This window comes from Cololabis saira, chromosome 12 (genome assembly GCF_033807715.1).
Source record: "Cololabis saira isolate AMF1-May2022 chromosome 12, fColSai1.1, whole genome shotgun sequence".
NCBI classification, from domain to species: Eukaryota; Metazoa; Chordata; class Actinopteri; order Beloniformes; family Belonidae; genus Cololabis; species Cololabis saira.
In genome coordinates, this window is record NC_084598.1 from 23844330 (window position 1) to 23864545 (window position 20216).

A 20216-nucleotide genomic window follows, 5' to 3' on the forward strand; every position below is an offset into this window, starting at 1 on the left:
GCTTCCTTCCTACTGTGCATTACTTTGATGCTCTCTTCTAGCTTCCCTTTTATTTCTGCTGAAATTCTGGTTTTGTTAGTTTAAAATAGACTGTTCTTTTTTCTTCTTTACACACATCTTTGCATCTCCAACACATCTCAGTGAAAACTTGTATTTTTTAATCCTGCCTGAATATAAGCAGTGGACATTAGTCATTTCAATACTCTTAAGAAGCTGGGAAGGAGTTGAACAAAGAGCAAAACAAAAGGAAAAGGATTTTTTCCCACCTGAATTATGTGTATTAGAGTGAGTCAGTGTGTGTGTGTGTGTGTGTGTGTGTGTGTGTGTGTGTAAAGACTAGAAAGCCTGCACGTGAGTCCAACCAGCACGTTAGCCCCACTCATGTTCAAGCCTGTCTGTTAGCAGGAGAATTTCATTTCAAGAGTTTGCTTTAGGGTGTCTGGATTCAGGTCTTCAGTAATCTTAAGTGTGTGTGTGTGTGTGTGTGTATCTATATATATATATATATATACATATATATGTATATACATACATACACAGTGTATATGTTACGGTTAATGTAGAAAAACGGTTATTTTGCAAAATAGCCGGCTATTTTGCAAAATAACCGTTTTTTCTACATTAACCGTAACATATACACTGTGTATGTATGTATGTATATATATATATATATATATATATATATATATATATATATATGCCATTAAATGAACAAAATAGCACATCCATCCATATGTATTGGTCTCAAAACACATTTGATTTTGACAGCTTTATTTACACCCTTTAACACTTGGATCAGAATAAGAAGGGGCTGTGAAAGCAGGTTCCTGCTTGATTGGCACTGGAGGTAGTGGTTTCAGGGAAAGGGCTGGGTCTTTGCTGTGGCACGGGAGCCAGTGCTTGATTTGAGGCAGCTGATGTTTCTGGGACTGCTCATTTGGAACAATAGCATCTATTTCCTCAGGCCTCTCTTGGACCTCTTGGATCTGTTGGGGGAAAACAAAGAAAAGGTCATACGGTCAAAAATTCAGGATCAGCTCGTTTGCCCACTAAAGATATTGCAAAAGCACTAGCCTCTCCCATCAGCTAAAGCAAAACAAAAGGGGTGGGAAAAAACGGTGATGTGCAGCTCGTTGAGAAGTCCAAGTGTATCTGCGGCAGGTGTGACACATGCCCATGTCAGACCCATCCTGCTGCCAACATTCTGTGATGAGTACACATGGCAACAGACTCAAACAAAGTCATACTCACGTTTTCTGATGGTCACTCACGCGGTTTCTCAGCACATTAATCTTGAAGATAAAAAACATGGCAAATGTTATCCCAAAAAGGCGTTATTTTTTCTTCTGCCATGTATATACCACACAGTTGTGTACACACACCTCATATTTCTGCCTGGTGAACTGATACTGGAGTTCAAACTTCTCAGCTTCCAGCTGGTGCATCCACTCCCACAGATCTTTAGCCTTCTCTCTTTGAGGAACAGACGAGACAGTTGTGGAACCACCATCAGCAGCAATAACTCCAAGTGATCATTATCTATATGACCTCATTTGGCCCTCACATTGTCGGACTATGCAGTGTTTCAGTCAGATTGGGGACTGGACTTTGGGCCAGTACAACACCTTTTATTCTTTTTCCATATTTTTTTGAGCCACAAGTGACCTTTTATTGAAAGTGGAGACTGACGGGAAAGAGTGCGTGAATAAAGAGGTGTGGCTTGCAGTTACCGGTAACAGGCCATGACTCGAACCTGGACCAGCTGCAATGTGGTCATGCAGAAGAACAAGTTTATGATGTCATGAACTGTATTTCTTCTCTTACTTGAGTCTTTCTTCACTCAAGTGGTCGATGTCGAGACATTTACGCCTTTCATTCAGGATCTTCTTCTTCTTCTCCCTCTCTGTCTGCCTCTTGCCACTTCTTTTCTCTGTCTGTGGACAGTGGAACAACTCAAAGCTTTGTTCATATTTTACTGTTAAGACAATGTTAAAACACAAAGAAAAAAAAACAACACTCACCAATTTCTGCATGTAACCTCCAAAGTGGAGGCTGGTCAGGGTTTTCTTCTTCTTTGCATCATCTTCAGCCCGTTTCTTGGCCTCTTCTTCCTCCTTGCGAGCTCTCTCCTCCTAGAGAAAAACACGCACCAGGCCGGAGGACCAGCAGTGAAACGTTGGCAAATATCTGCGTTTCATGAAAGCATTTTAGAGCAGGATTCTACCTCGAGACGTTTTTGGCGCTCTTTCTCTCTCTCACTGCGTATCCGGTGCTGCTCCGCTCGCTCAGAACGACGCTTCTCCTGAACAGCAGGGAATTAACCCTGGTCATAACAGGCTCTCCAGAACAGTTCTTTCAGGCTGCGTTTGCATTTTCCTCATGTACTTACAATTCTTTCTGTTAGGTTAATGAGCTCCTCTTCCTCCTTCTTTCTGCTCTCAAAGTGGACCTCGATCAAAGTCTGCAGTTCCATCAGGTCCTTCTCCATCCTCTTACGGTGTATGTCCTACAGAAAAACACACTTACTGTGTCAAAAACTGCACACATATTTGCTTTTGGTCTCAAATTAAAATGGAATTTGACTGAGGTTAGGATGATGGAGGGTCAAGTCAGGGATGAACTTCCTGGAAACATGTAGAATGACAAATCGCTGTGTGACTTACATCAAAATCCACCTTCTCTCCATCTGGGATCTTAGGAGGGATGAGGTTTGGCATGATAAAAGGCCTGAAAGTCAACAAACAAAGCAATAAATCATGCTCCTTCAGTAAACACTCTGTCTTCTCATGCTAAGCCTTGAACTCTTCATTTTTGTTTTGAGTACAGCTCTCATTACTACATCTGAAATTGTTTGACTAGAAACAGTGAGACAGCAAAAGGTCACGGGCCTGGAGGGTGTTGAACTTGCACTCATTCCTGTCATTACAAGGGAAACAAGCTACAAAAATAAAAGTCCATCACATATATAGTGAATGGCCTCTGAAATAACTACATGAAGGCAGAGCCGGATTAAATAAATGGACTACACTAGGCAGACTGTGATTTTTGGGCCCCCCTCCATCGATGTTATTTATGAATTGAAATCTTAAACTTACCAAAGTTACTAATAAAAGTTAATTCACATTTTACATAGCATAGTCATAGTCAAGTTGGTTCTTTGTATTCCAAAATAAGTCATGTGTTGTATATTAAACAGTCTATCAGACTATTCTTTGATTTTTATTATTTATACGTTATTACACCACTCTATTAAATGCTATTAAATCATCCGCATCTTATCGATTGCAAGTATCATTGTTAAGGTATTAGTACCAGTAAATCACCAATATGTGTCAGCATTGCTATGTAAACAGAGTAAAATAAGATAAATGTTTTAAGCTATTGCATTTTGCAGAAAATCTTAATTAAATGTGTTGATTAAATTGAATAGTTAAATAAGAAGTCAAATCTACAAAGACCAATAAAATTTGCAGTAAGACAAAGTGTACTGTAGTATGTATGTCTGTATGTGTATATGTATGTATGTGTATGCGTGTGTATGGGTATGTATGCGTATATATATGTATGCATACTATATTAATATAGTAATAATGCACATATATATATATGCCTTAGGTTTTTACCGGCATGGTATACTATCAACCATTAATATGTGTGCAGACAAAAAAAAAAAAAAAAAATTTTTTTTTTGTCCCTCTGTCTGGGCCCCTCCCCTGTCAATCGGGCCCTAGGCACATGCCTAGTTTGCCTTTGCGTTAATCCGGCTCTGCATGAAGGGAATGCACTGTAGTGTGAGGCGCCATCAGGGTTCATTCTTCTGAATTAACATGTTGTCCTTCCATGATGTAATATTGCATGGGACATTTCTTCATCCAGTTCTCGTAGTTAAGGAAACTTCATAGTTTTCTTTGATTCGGACCATTGTTGGTCAACTATGCCAGATGATTTGTTTACAGTATCACAAGTTAATCGCTGCATCAGAGAGGATTTGGTAATAACTTGTAAAACCTATTAATCACTGCTGTACCGTTCCAACCCAGAGGTGCTTACCTATCGCTCTAATTAAATCCAGGTGGTAACTTTTTTTTTTCTTTTTGGCAAGAGACTGCGAATTTCACCAAGCAGTTCTCTCATTCTGGAATAATAACCTCTTAGAAATGTCCCCACATAATTATCATTCAGTAGAGTTGTTGCCACAACATTACCTTGTAAATATAATTAAATGTCTGGATGCAGTCATCCATGGGCGTTACTTACTTGAATTTCGGTTTGGCTTCTTCCTCTGTTGAGGAACAAAACAAAATTAGAAAGAAAAGATCCAGACCGCACGCATAGACCCAGCCCACACCGAAACATTTCAGATACCAAGAAGCTTGACCAAGTCCTGACAATAACGTCATTCTGTGTATTCTGAATTAGTATTGAATCCTACTTCTGGCTTTCCAAACTTTAAATGGATCCAAAAACAACACATGAGAGGCAAAGTGCCAGCTTTCATTTTAAGGCTGTTACCTTCACCCTCCTCTGCTTCGCCTTCGCCTTCTCCTCCTGAAATTGAAATAGAAGACCAAGTGACAGTTTGTCATTGCGTATTTCAAATGAGTGAAAAGTATTCATCAGTAAGTAACATTTCAGAAGTGGAAATGGGCAAAATGATGAAGCAGGAGTCTTGGAAAGAAGAGAAAAATAAAAGCATTTTACCGATAAAATGAGGTGTTTGTACGGAAGAGTATTAGGGCCACTTAAAAAAAATAAAAAGAATTCTGAGAAAAAAGTCAGAATTCTGGGCCACTTAAAAAAAAAATAAAAAGAATTCTGAGAAAAAAGTCAGAATTCTGACTTTTTTCTCAGAATTCTGAGATTAAAGTCAGAATTCTGACTTTTTTCTCAGAATTCTGAGATTAAAGTCAGAATTCTGACTTTTTTCTCAGAATTCTGACTTTTTTCTCAGAATTAGTATTATTTTTTTTAGTGGTCTAGAATTCTGACTTTTTTCTCAGAATTCTGACTTTTTTCTCAGAATTCTGAGATTAAAGTCAGAATTCTGACTTTTTTCTCAGAATTCTTTTTATTTTTTTTTAAGTGGCCCTAATACTCTTCCGTATGTTTGCCTATCCGTGTCTGGTGTAAGAAAAATGTTTCCTCGTGTCTCACACCATAAAGACACACGAGTGGCGTGACAGAGACAAGTCTTGATAATGAGACTAATCTGTTACAGAAACAGAAGGGACTATATCTTTGACCTCTGAATGGTACACTGACAAAGGCCAGTAAGTTGTCTCTTCAATGAAGTAGCACTTTTTTTTTCTCATTGTCTTTTCACATTCTGAAATGCCCCTCGAATAAGCGTGAGGTAAGAAAACAGAGCAGGAATAAAAGCAGGGCTTAAATTCAGAGTGCTCTACGTCTGCTCGAAGAAGTTGGCATCTCAGGTCGAACTATTCTGGTCATAAACTGACTTCACAGTGCTGATAATGTGGCCAGTTGTGTTTGACGTGTGAAAATGTCACTTTCTCCTGTTCATTATGGGTGTGGTGCACCAGGTGACAGTTCACGGATGTATCAGAGGGCGTTTGCTGACAAATGAGGCAGAACCTGACAAAGATTACTCCTGTTTCACAGTGTGTGATGGACTCAGACAGAGAAACTCGCCTAAACAGTGACTCTGACTAATGATAAGGATCCTTAAGCCTGGGAGGGACAGGCCTGCAGAGCCAGTGTCTGCTCTGGTTCAGTAAACATGCCCTCTTCAGCTGAGCTGTAGAACGTCACATACCCAAGTGAAATGCACCCGTGATGGCAGCTCATATTAACAACTGTCTGTGACTGCTGATTACGGGTGAAATACATGAATCATCATCAATTAAACTGTCAACACTTGGACGTTGTCCTGCTGGATTATCACTGCTGAGATCCCCGAAGCAGTCAGGAACAAGCCCACAGCAATTTGATTTTAACTTATAAAAGCGCTCTCACCTTGATCATCATTGGCCTCCTCTGCAGCAGGTGTGTCTTCCTCCTGTGCAGCCTCTGGACAGAGAGAATTTATAAGGACATATAGTCACTGAGTGCTGCATTGACTCGTTCCCTTCTTTAACCTTCGTTGCAATGACCTGCAATATTTCAGAGGTTCATGGTGAAAGAGATCAAATCAAAAAGGAAAGAAAATGTCTCCTTTTTACTTCCTTCATTGCAACATATATTTTTTGCACCTACAGTATTTCTGCAAATGCATTCAGTTAGTCTGGTCGCCGTATTAATACTATGCCCCAAAGTGAACTGGAGATTGCACAGACAGCATGGACGGAGAGCAGGGTAATAACAGGAGATGGTTTTAGAATGAGCTGCCCCCCTCTGGTATTTTGAGCCCACACTCAAGAGCTAGTGAAGTGTTTGGTCCTTGTGATTTTGTGTCTGTTTTTATTTGAGATAAGACCCTAGTGGAGGTCTCTAAGGCTATGCAGTAAAGCATGCATCTAAAAGCCTCACTGCACTAAAGATTACCATTTTGAGAAGTCTGCAATGACCCGGGAGAAAGCAAAGCAGCGTTGTCACCATGAGTTAACCCCTCAGGTGATACGATTTGAAATGTATTTATTAAAAACAGCAAAAGGATTATAAACCGTTTGCTGTCGTGTCATTGGAGGACAATGAAAATGCCCCTTTTCATAGTTTAATCTATGGATCAGTTAATTGTTAATTAAATAAATTATGCTAATTGTTTAAGTGTGCATATACAGCATAACTCTTGATAAAACAATAAAAAATGTGATTAAAAATAAGGTGCAGTGCGGGGATAGACTCAGCTGGGGTCATTTTTTCAGGCCAAGTCCAAATACCTTCCTCAGCCTCCTCCTCCTCCTCCTGCTCCTCCTCTACCTCTTCCTCCCCTGCTGAGCAAAGCACAGGGCTGGTTAGTGCAGCCAGCAGCCCCACCACAGCGGGGTTATTTTAAACACAAGCACAGTGACTCTCCGGAGGAACAGTGTTCATCGCTCCACCTGTTGGTCTGGTTAAAATGTGCAAGTATCCGACAGAGATACAACCAAAAAAAGATACATCCACTGATGACCCTGAGCTCAATTTGTCAATGGCAGTGCTTAAAAGGAGTAAATACCTTCGGGAGTCTCCTCTTCCTCCTCTTCTGAATCACATAGGTGGAGAAACGTAGGAGGCAAAGAGGTAATTCACTTATCATATAAAGAGAAAAGCATGCTGTGGCTTCATGTAAACACCCCCTGAACATAAGTGCACTTGAAAAGAAGTCACTGATGTTATCGAGATTAACAAGCCAAAAAGATGAGTGGATAATTGTTGTGCAATACAGTGAGAGTGAGAGACAAGAAAACTAATCATGGTGATCATACGTTGTCATAAATCTAACAATGACAGTATGTATGTACAGGTAGGTGCGACAAACAGGATTAATACACCTGACTGATATCTAGTCTTATTATTATTATTGTTATTATCTGGGTGTCTAAATGAACTTCCTGGGATTACTCAAAGAAAACATCCTTCACCCTGGCATGCTCGTAGTATAAACAGTAGATCTCATCACTCAGTGTTCCAACGATATTGTGTGGGGATTCTTACCTTCCACCAGCCTGTGAAAAACAAACACATATTTAAATGTACAGACACATGACAATCCATCATACATTTACCGTGACAAATCGCCAATAAAACAAAAGATATAAAGAAAACACTGCATGTCTGTGGTGTCCAGGCGTGTCGGTGTAGTCTGGAGGCGTTTATGTTTGAGCAGAAAAAAGCAAGCTTCAACCTACTCCTCGTACTCCTCCACCACCTCCTCGTTGTCCGACATGGCGGAGCGTGCTCAGGTGTGCAGCTGCGAATCTGAGCGGTGAACACAGACTTTTTAAATCCACCTGCAGGTCACTTTCTCTTCTCTTGTCACAGGATATTTTATAGCATGTAACTCTATAACCTCACCCTAGTCTCTGATGGAGCGGCTCTATGCAGCAGGAGAGAGGACTGGACTTCCACTGGCAGGAGTGTCACAGGGTATGCTGATTGTTTAGGAGAAGAGGTCTCAAGACCTCCTTGTTGTTATTAATAACCTTTTAGATACCATGTACTCTGCATTATCACTGGTCCCAAAAAAGGTTGCTGTGTGCAATGCTCTGAGGCTGCAGTGCCAAAACGACCCAGATAAAGGCCCAACTCACACACACACACACACACACACACACACACACACACACACACACACACACACACACACACACACACACACACTCTCTCACCCCGTGTGACACCTCGCCAGTGAAGAAACGAAGGCATGCAGCTCTTATCAACATCCTGCCCCCTCTGAGATAAGTTAAAGAATGTGTTGTGCAGCTAAAAAGAAAGTGGTGGCAAACGTTTTTAGTAGGAAAACATTTTATTCCTCACACAGGCAGAATCTTATCCACAACTCCAGATGAAAGAGAAAACAGAATATTTTGGCAGAATAGAATAAAACACACAACTATGACATTCGGTAAAAAGAGCATAATTATCCTGAAGGCTTTCTGCTGTTTAAAGTGCTTGAACAAAATTATCATTATAATTAAAACAAACGATTGAGTTTCCAGACATCACTCTTTCTTTTCTGCAGCTTTTCTTGTCCTCCCATGTTGCTGTCATCTTACAGTATGTCTTAATTCATGCGTTTAAACAGTGTAAAACAATCCAGAAATGTAAAAGCAAAGCAAAAATTTATGATAAAAGCCTCCTAAATGTAAAAGCAGCGTCCTCCTCTAAAGCTGCACTCAACACACTTTCATCTCCGTTCCTCTTTAGTGCTTTTGACGGTGCAGGATCAACTCGAAGAAGCAAACTGGTCAGTCGTGGCATCCTTTAATTATCCGTATCCCCGCCTTTTCCTGGAAATCCAGACACAGAGTCAATGGTCTAACACTGAAGATAATATTAAGGCTTTTTTGTATTTGTTTCATTTAGAGAAAGTTTCAAACGCAATGATGAGACCAGGTAGCATCCATGAGTTATATTATAAAATACCTGGGGAAGCAGACTCACCTGTTGGACGTTGTAAATGGGTGTTCTTCACTTGTTACTTCCAGGGTCGACTCTTGCGACACTTTCCTCCTCACTGTTCTCAAACAGGCTTCTCTTACTAGTGATGTCCACATGCCTCAAGTCCTGCAATTGGAAAATGGACACACGTCAAATATCTTACACATTAGCATGTATCCTGCAGGCAGCACCAGATTTTGTCCTTGTTTTAGTCTTGATGTTGTCTTTTGTATTTGTCTTTTTTTCTTTACTATTAATCTTTTTTATTTGGATGTTTATGTTTCAGCATAGTTTTTCCTAATCTGAGGCAGCTTTTTCTTACTGAATTTGTTTGGTTTTGCTTCCCGTTTGTTGTTTAAACCTGGGTTTCTGTGATGGCCACACCTTTTTTTTTCTCACTCCCTAAGGATTAATCAAGTAATTTGGATTACTTTAACTCCCTCGTAGTTATTACTCATAAATTCCCATAGTTCAGTGTCTCATCTATCTTTGTCTTCTATTGGATGGTTTTCGTTCATGCCTGTTTTCTACCTCTGTTTTCCTTTTGTTACTGAGTGAATGAGGTTCTTTTTACAGTATATTTCAGACCAAACTGCCTGTGAGCCTTTTACAGACACACACATTACAAACATTCCTCACGCCTTCCCGATACACTGATGTCAAAGATAATTTCATAAATAAACCATAGCTGCAGGAACTATAGAATAAATCCTATTTCCTGAAACAATGGTTGATGTAATCTGAATTGTTTACATGGAGTAGATACATCCATGATGAGCTAATCTAAAGTAAGCATGTGAGATCACAACCTTCACCTGTCTCAACCAGGAAGCCCAGCTGAAAGAGTGCTACTGCCCCCTGGCTGCCAGCTCCCCCAGTTTACATGAACGTCTAAAAACCCTGGCATGCCTCAAACAGCCGAATGAAAACCTTACAGAAGGAATGGGTGACGTCCCAGGCTGGTAGGTCTTATTGAGCCAGCGGTTGATCCGATCTGACATTCCTGATTGGAAGCTCCTGTATTCCTAATAGAAAACAACAACAGCATTAATTATTTGTTTGACGACACATCAGTACATCTCACACAGAGCCGGAAAGTAGAATGATGACTTTACTTGTCTGGAAACGCCGGGACTAGTGAGGCTTTGTGCCGGCGGCTCTTTCTCAAAGAGGCCTCTCTTCCTGGAAACCTCTTCCAGCAGGAAAAGGGTCCTCTGGGTCACATCTGGAGAGCGAGTCTGCTCGGATTTCTGGAGACATCCGAGGAGATATAAGTTAGAGAAAACAAAAAGTATTAGTAAGACGAGTAAGACACTTGATTATACTCACAGGCCTCCACGCATCCCCAACACACTGCTCACACACACACACGTCACACACCAAATTCATTCATAAATGCCCCCCCTTCTCTGTCCCCTCCTGTTTATAAACACCTGCCTGTCTTATGCCTCTTTCTTCTCAAACTGAACATTAATATACATTTATTCCTTTTCTTGAAGGACCAATAAAATATAGTAGACTGCCAAGAGGACTGGTGAAGGAAACACACACACACACACACACACACACACACACACACAAACACACAAAAACCAACCCTTTGTTTAAAGATTAAAATGCACATAAATGCTTTAGGTTTTACCAAACTTGATATTAATCATTAATATATATGCAAACAAGGAAGAAAAAAAGTAAGACTAGTACAACTAGAGCGAGGATGTAATTGACTGTTAGGCCACTAAGAGTCAGCGGGCTCCTGCTTTAGACTGTCTGACATGTCAGTAATTCTTGTCCGTCAAAAAACTGCCACAAATGGAGCTCAAAAAACATGATGAAGAGAAGTTTAATAACACAAACACCCAAAACAATGTGACATGATATAATAGAAGAATATCTTGAAGTCTTAATTTAAATGTTTATGACTTGTTTTCGTCAAAATTTCAATCCAATAAAATCAAGAGCTACACCTTAATCCTCAGAGAAATCAACCCAAAAACACAGATGAAATGTCACTACTCACTACCAAAGAAAAGGCAGACTTTTGATGTATGGAAGTATTTTGCAATCCCACAAACCATTGCCAGCATTTAAAAAAGCACCACAGATTGTTGTGTAATGAATGACAGTTAAATGATGCTGTTGTCATTAAAACTGAACACAACTGTTGAGTTGTATGGGACAGTAACATCATAAAAAGAGGAAAAGGGAGATAATCGACTCCTTTACCCACACACAATCTGTCAACACAGTGACTAAATACAGATTTGACAACCTTACTGGAACTCAACAAAAGCCATGATGCTCCAGCATGAAAGTGGTCAAAGAGGTGGAGTGAGTCACAGCCATCAGCTGGAGAATCGCTGCCTGCTACCGTCACACTTTTTCTTTTTATGACATCAGTCAGTGTGATAATGATTGTTAAAAGTCACGAATCAAATTCTGCATCAATACCGAATTTGACTTTGATAAGTGCAAATTCAATCGCACAATATTTGTCAGAAAAATTTAATTTAAATGTTTTCCCCTACTTGTTTAGTCCCGCTCAGAACCACTACAAAGCAGCTAGTCCTTGTTCAGTAGATTTCTGTCTCGTAACTCATCTTTGCATGACTAAGCACTGTGTGCCGAGACTGACCTGAGCTGCCTGAGCCAGTTTCTCCATCTTCTCCTTGATGGATCGGGATGAAATCCTCTGTTTAGAGCTGAACAGGACAGAATAGATGAATGCTATCGTTCTCATGTGGACACTTGCAAGAAAAAGAACTACAATAACAATAAGATAATCCATACTTTCTTTGGAAAGATTTGTCCTCATCTTCACTTTTGTCCTTAAAATTCAAGCAGAGTTAAAGTTTCAGACAATGCAAACTTTTTACCATATCATTTCAAAACTACTGGAGACTTACGTGTAATAACATGTGGATGCAATGAAACCAATGTATAACTTAACTTAACTTAAAGCACTTTTTTTAAGAATAGCTCACACCACTTGATGTTTATTTTAAACCAATGAATAGAAAATTGAAATGGTCATCTTACTGTAGGGGATTCAAACTTCTTGGAGGCGATCCTCACGCTTGAGCTACAAGAGAATAAAGCTGTCGGTAATCAATCAAATATAAAGAGCCTCAGAATGCAGAAGATCAGGTGTCCTTACCTCCGCTGCAGCGGAGCGCCTTCGTCTTCTTTCTTTTTCATCATCTGCACACGAACAGACCAAAGTGAGTGTATGTCAGACCTGCAGCCCTTACAAGAGTGTGAATGTCAGGAGCTGCTGCCCTGCACAATCATCTCCCCAACTGTGTTTGGGTGTTAACAAAGCAGGACGTCAGCAGTAAAAGCTGGTAAATATTGCCCAAAGCATCAGTGGCACAAGCAAATTGCCCCGAGCTGATAGTCGGACAGCTGATGCAAGATTAAATCATGTTTTAACAGTCAAATAGGCAAATGTTTATGTCGGCATTTAGCAGTTGAAATGTGTGTGTGTGTGTGTGTGTGTGTGTGTGTGTGTGTGTGTGTGTGTGTGTGTGTGTGTGTGTGTGTGTGTGTGTGTGTGTGAGTGTGAGTCGGCGTGTTTACCCTAAACGATAGAGTCCTGGAACTCTGTCTGATGAAGGCAGGTTTTGATGTCTGTTCAACTTTACCATTGGTGGAAGGGCCATTCAAACTGGTCTGAGATAAAGAACAGATAAACTTCCTGCTACATAAGATCAGAATTAACTCCTCTCAGTCAGACTCTAGATGAACTCGGATTTAACATGATTTTTCGGTCCTTTGGGACTAATGAGCTGCAGCTTCAGCTCAGTGTGTTACTGGCACGAAAGACTGTAACTTTTAGCCTTTAAACAGCAGAGGATGCTGTTTTTGTCACTGCACAGATGAGCGGTGGCACCAGCATCTACTGTAGCAAGCACTATTTGACAGGCAAAAGCAGAAACCAAGATAAAGCTGTAAATTCAGTCATCTGACAGTAAATGTATCGGTGTGTATGCGTTTGACAACCTCGCGCGCGTGTCCGTTCTGAACAGGGCTTTTAGGTTCCCGGGGAGAGGCGCTCTGGGAAGACGAGGGCCTGCGATCTCGGGGTGACAAGGGAAAGGCCGGAGAGCAGGGGCTGGTGGGGCCGCTGGCAGATGGAGACGGCGGATGGTCGAGGGAGACGGACAAAGAACTGCAACACCAAGAAACATGACATAACTTCAGATCCAATAAAAAAGAAAACCACAGAGGAAGTCTCTATTGTATTTTAAGATAGGAGTATTAAAGTTTATTAGCATGTCAAACCAGTTAAATTCATTTTGAAAAGCTTTTTAATCCTTTACAATAACAGTCTGAAATCAAGACGGAACTGAAAAGCTTATTAAAAATATACAGGTATTGTGTGTTTCATGGCTTGTTCACAGAGTGCACAAAGGGGTAAGGAAACAAAAGTTGCATAGGTGAGGCAAGGGTCACGGTAATCCTTCCTGAGACACAACAATAAAATGAAGTCATGGAAAAGTCGTGCTCAAAGAGAAAACCAGAGGTACCGGTCTGCCTCACTGTCTTTCCTCAGCTATTCAAATGGACAGTTTTGGACTTTATTTGTCTGAAATAACTCTCTGTCCTGAGTAAACATATATTTTTTATAATCTTTTTTGTCAGCACAAGAATTTACAAGGTTAATTATTACAATGAAAACAAAATCAAGTCATTTCAATTGTTTAAATAGGGGATATCTGGGTTCCAGTTTCCATCAGCTTGACTATAGTTTATTGTTCTTCTCTTTGGACGATTCATTTTTCACTGCGTTGAATTTATAACCTTAATCTTAATCACTAATGACTTGATGGCTAAACATCAAGCAGAGTAACAGAACAGAAAATGTCTTTTCCAACCTGACAAACTTGCGAGCTGGAGCCGATGCAGGCTGGGGGTCAGGGTCTCTGCGTGATGACTCTGCATCTTCATGCTAACACAAATAATAAATCCATAGATAAATGCATAACACAGGGAGATAGAACTTTTATACAGACGCGCCGAGACACACCTTGCCTTACATAACAGTGTATTTCAGGTGTGCTCTGCAGAACTGTGGCTGCCTTCATAGTTAAAAACAGATAAAGCTCAAATTATGACCTCAAGCACACCTTATCTAACTTTTAGAGATGATTTGCATGCTCACTGGACTCCCAGTAAAATTTCAAGAACAATAATAGGACAGGAAAGTAATGTTCACCTTTATCTTTTTTATTTTATTTTATTTATTTTTTGCCCTGAAACTAAAGGAACACAAAACACACAAATTGTCAATGTGGCATTTTCTACATAATTGACTCAAATGCAGGCAGATTTGTTTATTCTCAGCCCAGAAATTGGCCAAAAGCACAGGACCAGAACTGAACCAGAAGATGATCACCTGAATTTAGCTACCGGAACACAACTGGGTGTTCTGGTTGGTGTCAGAATCAGGTGTGTTGAGTTTTTTTGTTGTTGTGACAGAATCTAGAAAATGATTAACTCAACTCTAGCTCTGTGTGGGGTCTCTAACATGACATTAACTGCATAACAGAGTGGCACCAGGGGTGGCACTGTGTTGGGACTTAGTGAAGCATTAATAGACTGAATGTGAGTGAAGTTTTCTCCAGTGTTTAGGATTTGCTATGGACCTTCATTTAAAGTCATGCTGGCAAACATGTCAGCGTTAGTATTTTAGCTGGTCAGTGAAACAGACGGCTAACAAAGTGAAACAGCTCACCGTCTCCAGAGGATGTATCCCAGTGACAGTGGCAGCATTTGTTAGTGGGGTCCATTTAAGATATACATGGCATGAAAAATGGGGCCCTACGCAGGATTGTCCAAGTGTTCACAATGGTTATCCTCAGGTAAATACGTGATGAATAAGCACGGCCCAAAATGGGTTTGTTGTCTGGATCCCACTTGGGATTTTCTCATGTGAATGCTCCATGTGAAAGACCATCCCTTCCTGGGCCCTAGTTTTCAGTTTATATGTCAGAGCGGCCCAGCACACAAATGTTACCTCGGCTAAGAGAACTGACTGCATGAGGGATACTCTGAACACAGATTATCTACATATGCGTCTTATGGTTTCAACCCAACTTTGGGCTATCTTCAAACTAAGCCCTACACAAGTGCCCTGCATTTAACAGCAGTATTGGGGTTCACAGTTTCATCAGCTGTAGTTCTAAGTCTTTTCTGTGCTTGCTTGGCTATCATAACTGCATTAAAACAAAGCGATAGAGACAGCTTTGTACAGTCTGGTGCATAAGCTCCGCCCACTTTCAGTGACAGAAGGAGGGATGGAGCAAACAATGGTAACTGCAAATGTGATTTTTCTTAGGAATTTCACTAGATATGCCGAGTGCATAACAATGTATGGACTTAAAGGAATCATATAAATTAATTTCAGAATTTCAAGGACTCGTAATCTAATTTTATAATTTCAAGAGACTCAGATTACTTCATTTGCTCATAGATGGATTCAAAATAAAGTACCTTTTCAGCGAAAATAATCATTATTGCCACTTTAAAAATAAAATGACATTTTTTTTTATGTTCAAAATAATTTTACTTAGCTGAAATGTCACAAATGCATCCAGTTTGCTTGTCTGATTACCTTGTTAGTTCTTGTTTTGCTGTTGTTGATGCTGCTGGTGGTGGGACAGTAAGAGGACGTTTTTGGGGGTGGTTTCGGTTTGGACACTGTGTCCTTCTCCTCATCTAACTCCCCTAGGAGCACCACCCTGGCATCTCCCTCGCCAGGGCCACTTTTTGGCTCTCCATCATTTTCCTCATCCTCTTTCTGCTGCCTCAGTGTCTCCACGAGTCTCATCCTCCGTTTTTCATCACGCACTCGCAGCATTTCTACAAAGTCCTGCTCCACACTGACCAAAGGAAACATCACATACACACAAACACATGTTCATTACCAATTCAAATTATGAATAGTTCCCACATGAAGTGAAAAAAAGAAAGAAATCCAGAGGCCCTGTGTCCAGTGACGTTATCTCCTAATGAAAGGCTCTATAGTTTCTCTCTGCCTTTGAAGGCTGCTTCTGATCCAGCTTTTTAACAGCTTCATATGCTTTGTGGTGTCAGGTGTTTCCATGGGTTTGGAAATTATACAGAGGACACAATCCCGAGAGGTAAAACTAAGGATCCTGTCTTTATTTCTCCTTTTTTGTTTTCTTTTACAAAATTGTGTGAATAACCTGTTGAGCCCTTGGGACGTCTCACTGGAGGAGTTTGTCCCAGAGTTGTCGTCGCCACTGGATGGAGATCTTGGTGTGGAGCTGGAGTCAGCATCTCCTTCAGTGCTGCCGCTCTTCTCCCTCCGCCTCTTCTCCCTCTCTATCTCCTCTTCATCTTCCATCGTCCACTGACGTGCTAGGCTACGATCAGAGTCAAAAAGCACACAAGAGAAGTATTGGAATACTCTGTGAATCCAAAATAGTAAATATAAGAGGCATAAACAAAGCCTGGAAGAGTGCAAAACAACGCCACAATTACTTAAGATGAATTAAGTCTACAGAAATTAACCCAGTGAGCTGCTTATTTGCATTTTTGGAAAGGTCTGATAACACTTGTCATGACTGTTACATAGAACCTGCAGTACTTGTTCGTCATCTTTTTATTTTCACAAGCCACAGTTACTGTGTTTTTGTCTAAGTGGGACAAAATGTTAGAGTAAAGAGTATATATTGATGGAGCCAGTTACAGAGGAACAAAATCCCAGACCTTTTCCTCTGGATGAGCACATTTATTCAAAGAAAAAGCATTAATAATGTCTCAAAGTTTAAATCTGTAAAATTTAGAATAACCTTTTTTTATAATAATAATAATAATAATAATAATAATAATAATAATAATAATAATAGCAACGAATAAGCAAAAATAAGCGCAACTATCTCTAATAGATGATTAAAGAAAAAAAAGTTTAAGACCTTTTGCTTACAAAAAGGAAAGCTAGAAATGCTTGCTCTCTGTTTAAAGTGAAAGTCCCGAACAATTAGTCATATAAAAAAAGCAGAAGGAAGCGGTGCTCTGAAATAGAGGTAAACACCAGCAGGTGTTGTGAATCCTATACCTGTAGGCATGAATCTTACCTGGACAAAGCCGACCAGTTTTTCCGACTGAAAGACATGCTGAAAGAAAATTAAAAGACTAAAAGTTTCCACCGGAACTGCAGATGACGGGAAAAGTCGAGAGAGAGACGCTCGGACGGCGGCGGTCAACTGACACTCAGCGTGGCAGCGCACCTTTACCCCGCTCAATCAGGGATCACGTGACCGCAGAGGTGCGCTCCCCACCTGAAGCCTGACTTATGGTCCCGCGTTAAATCGACGGCGTAGCCTACGGCGTACGGTGCGCGTCGCCGAGTACTCTACGCCGTAGGCTCTGCGTTGGTGTAACGCGGAACCATGAATCAGCCTTGAGAGGTGAGTGGGGGGCCGCTTCTCCTTGTATGGTGGAAGTGTCACGCTCCTGCATGCAAGACAAATATACTAAGTTATTTATGTTATTAAAGGATACATGTTGTGTGAACTAAGTAAAACAAGAAATCTATGCAATATCATTATGTCACACAGTTTGGCGGCCTAATTTACTTCCCCAAAAACACTAAATCTGCACTTTTCAATACAGAAAAAGGAAATGCGCTAAATATATTACAAAGACAAGACAAAGGCAACCACATACAGTCACAACAGAAATGCACACATGAAGCCAAAACATCATGTTACATTAAACCTCTCAGCTGAATTGTGTGTGTGTGCATGTATGTATGTAAGGATGTCGTTAAACGTTTCTTTGAACTTGTGCCTTGTCACAGTTTTGGCAGTGAGTGTTTACTCTGCGGTGTGAAGCCACACCTTTCTCTGCAGTGCCGGACTCTGACCCAGGTTCAGTCCGAAACACGCACACTCACACGCACGCACACACACACACACAAACACGACTGTAAGGCCATAATAAACAGGTGAAGATGTGAAGGTGCCGGCTTGATAACTGATAAGTGAGTCAAAAATTATTCGGTTATTTCCATGTGGCTGCTCAGAGATGAGCCGGCTTCGCTCATATTTGGTGAAGGGTGTCAGCACTGTAAAGGTGCTATCTTATAAAACTGCTTTGCATGTCACTCTCTGACCAACGAAGCACGCCATCCACCAGTGCTGTATCGTTTCATACACTGTCAACAGCCTTCGAGTTGAAATGTGTTTACTAGGCCCCAGCCTAAAATTAGCCACACACATTTATTATATTCTTTTCTTTGGTGAAGACCTGATCAATTAGATAGAAATGAGAATTTTTTTTTTTGCCATATGGCCTTGATGAGGCAATTGAAAAAGCTATGGAGGGGAAGTTTTGTGTTTTACAGCCATGCAAATCAGACTGCAGCTAAAAAGGAACTGTTAAACTGTTGAGGGGGGAACTCTGTTCTGGACAGCTGGCATATAAACACATCAGCTGAAATGTGTAACTCGACTTGTAGCTTCTCTTTCACAAGTGACTTGGTGTGACAGATAACTTGGATTTCTTGGCTTGAGTTTGTGTTGTCATTGGGAATGCACTGTTACAGATGTGATGCCTGCCATATTTGACAATGAAATTACTGCCACTTGCAATGACCCAATGCCAGAACTCAAAATATATCTCAGCATGCAGAGGAGACAGACGGTATAACAGCGTAGAAGGCTTTTGTGTGTTTTTACCAGGAGAGTTCAGTATAATGTGACTAGGGATGCCCCGATACCATTTTTTTCACACCGAGTACGAGTATTTTAATTTGTGTACTTGCCGATACCGAGTACCGATATGATACTTCTACCACAAAAACTAGGCTAAAGATGCAATGAAAAATGCATTGAATTGAATTGGAAGACAGGTTTTATTTGCAACAGATAAATTCAATAAAAATAAATAAAATTAGTAGAATAACTATTTTAAACAAAAAAATTATCTTTATCTGTAAATATAAAGTCTCCACACTGGCACTGTTTTCACATTTAATAAGAAAGAAAAAAGAAAATATCAAACATATAACATATCAATGAAACATCATATTGCGTCTCGAGTGCGTCGAGAAGACGGCGTTCGCGCCCGTTTGCGTGAACCACCTGCAACGTCGCTTGTGTAGTACGCGAGGAGAGCGCGTCGTACCGGTGGAAACGGATTGGGGGCAGTAAGCAGAGCAACAGTCGGAAAAGTGATTAAATATTTAGTAGTAGCGGTAGTAGCAGCTACGGAGCCCCTCTGGTGACATTTGAAAAAAATAAAATAATGCTTGGCCACGCATTAATAACTCGTGGCCACGAGTTATTAATGCGTGGCCACGCATTATTTTATTTTTTTCAAATGTCACATGTTATTACTACACTCGCCATGACAATACTCTTGCTCTTTAATATAAATAGACTATAATTACAGTTATTAATGATGAATAACCATCCCACCAAGGAAGTTGCATCCACGAAGTCCAGACTGTAGGTTATAATGCCATCCACAGGTAAAATAATGTGTGGGCACGAGATACATAATGCGTGGCCACGCATTAATAACTCGTGGCCACGCATTAATTATCTCGTGGCCACGCATTATTTTATTTTTTTCAAATGTCACCAGAGGGGCTCCGTAAGCAGCAGTAGTAGCAGTAGCAGATTAGAAACAATTTAACATTACAACATGGGATGAAGAGGAGATTATAACATTGCTTTGGTTGCGATCTCGGCAAAGGAAACGGCGCCAGCGCCATCGGAGATGGCATGTTAGACAGTTGAATCAGCAAGTATCTGACCAGGACCAGCGCCACTCGCGGGCAGAGAGAGAACTGCAGGTCGCGTACTCTCTTCTCATCACCACGCTGACCGCTGCTCAACATCTCCCCCTAGAGTCGCTAATCAGTAATTACAACAACAATGAAGCGGTATCGGAGAATTTTTGCGAGTAAGAGTACGAGTATATGAGAGCAGTATCGGCATCCCTAAATGTGACTTTAGCTTTGAATTTATTTTCATACAGTGTATGAATATGTTTTTTAGAATTCAGAGGCCCACACTTAAGGGAGTAATCAGTTTTGCAGTGTTGTCTTGCCTCAGCACAGTGAACATTGGACACGCTGGAGGTTTCCTCAGCGTGCCCTTTGAGTGTGATACAAATACCTTGCAGATAACTCTGGT

The 20216-nt window shown here is 40.6% G+C and overlaps 2 protein-coding genes across 2 annotated transcripts; both read right to left on the bottom strand.

Annotated features, from left to right (window-relative positions):
• Nucleotides 1-754: 754 nt before the first annotated feature.
• tnnt2a (troponin T type 2a (cardiac)) lies at nt 755-8027 on the bottom strand. Its single transcript, XM_061736078.1, is given in 14 exon segments — nt 755-986; nt 1252-1292; nt 1383-1473; nt 1825-1934; nt 2022-2132; nt 2225-2302; nt 2390-2506; nt 2664-2727; nt 4258-4282; nt 4513-4548; nt 5977-6030; nt 6840-6893; nt 7118-7144; nt 7777-8027. Coding segments are annotated over 14 exon segments (894 nt in total). The 5' UTR covers nt 7829-8027; the 3' UTR covers nt 755-952.
• A 361-nt stretch (nt 8028-8388) lies between these two features.
• Nucleotides 8389-17284, bottom strand: lad1 (ladinin). Its single transcript, XM_061736056.1, has 14 exons — nt 17148-17284; nt 16254-16433; nt 15659-15926; nt 13920-13993; nt 13045-13213; nt 12622-12714; nt 12200-12243; nt 12082-12124; nt 11833-11870; nt 11678-11744; nt 10158-10292; nt 9978-10067; nt 9046-9168; nt 8389-8891 (listed from the first exon to the last, which is right to left on the bottom strand). The coding sequence occupies exons 1-13, from the start codon at nt 17183-17185 to the stop codon at nt 9073-9075; spliced, it is 1335 nt and encodes a 444-aa protein (XP_061592040.1). The 5' UTR covers nt 17186-17284; the 3' UTR covers nt 8389-8891; nt 9046-9072.
• Between the last annotated feature and the right edge of the window lie 2932 nt (nt 17285-20216).

Excerpts from the sequence above, each read along its gene's own strand:
- lad1 (XM_061736056.1), bottom strand. The coding sequence starts at position 17,185 with ATGTCTTTCAGTCGGAAAAACTGGTCGGCTTTGTCCAG. Across the intron at positions 15,927-16,253 it reads ACGTCCCAAGGGCTCAACAG|TGTGGAGCAGGACTTTGTAG; the intron begins GTTATTCACACA and ends TCCTTTGGTCAG. Across the intron at positions 9,169-9,977 it reads GGACGTCACCCATTCCTTCT|GACTTGAGGCATGTGGACAT; the intron begins GTAAGGTTTTCA and ends TTCCAATTGCAG.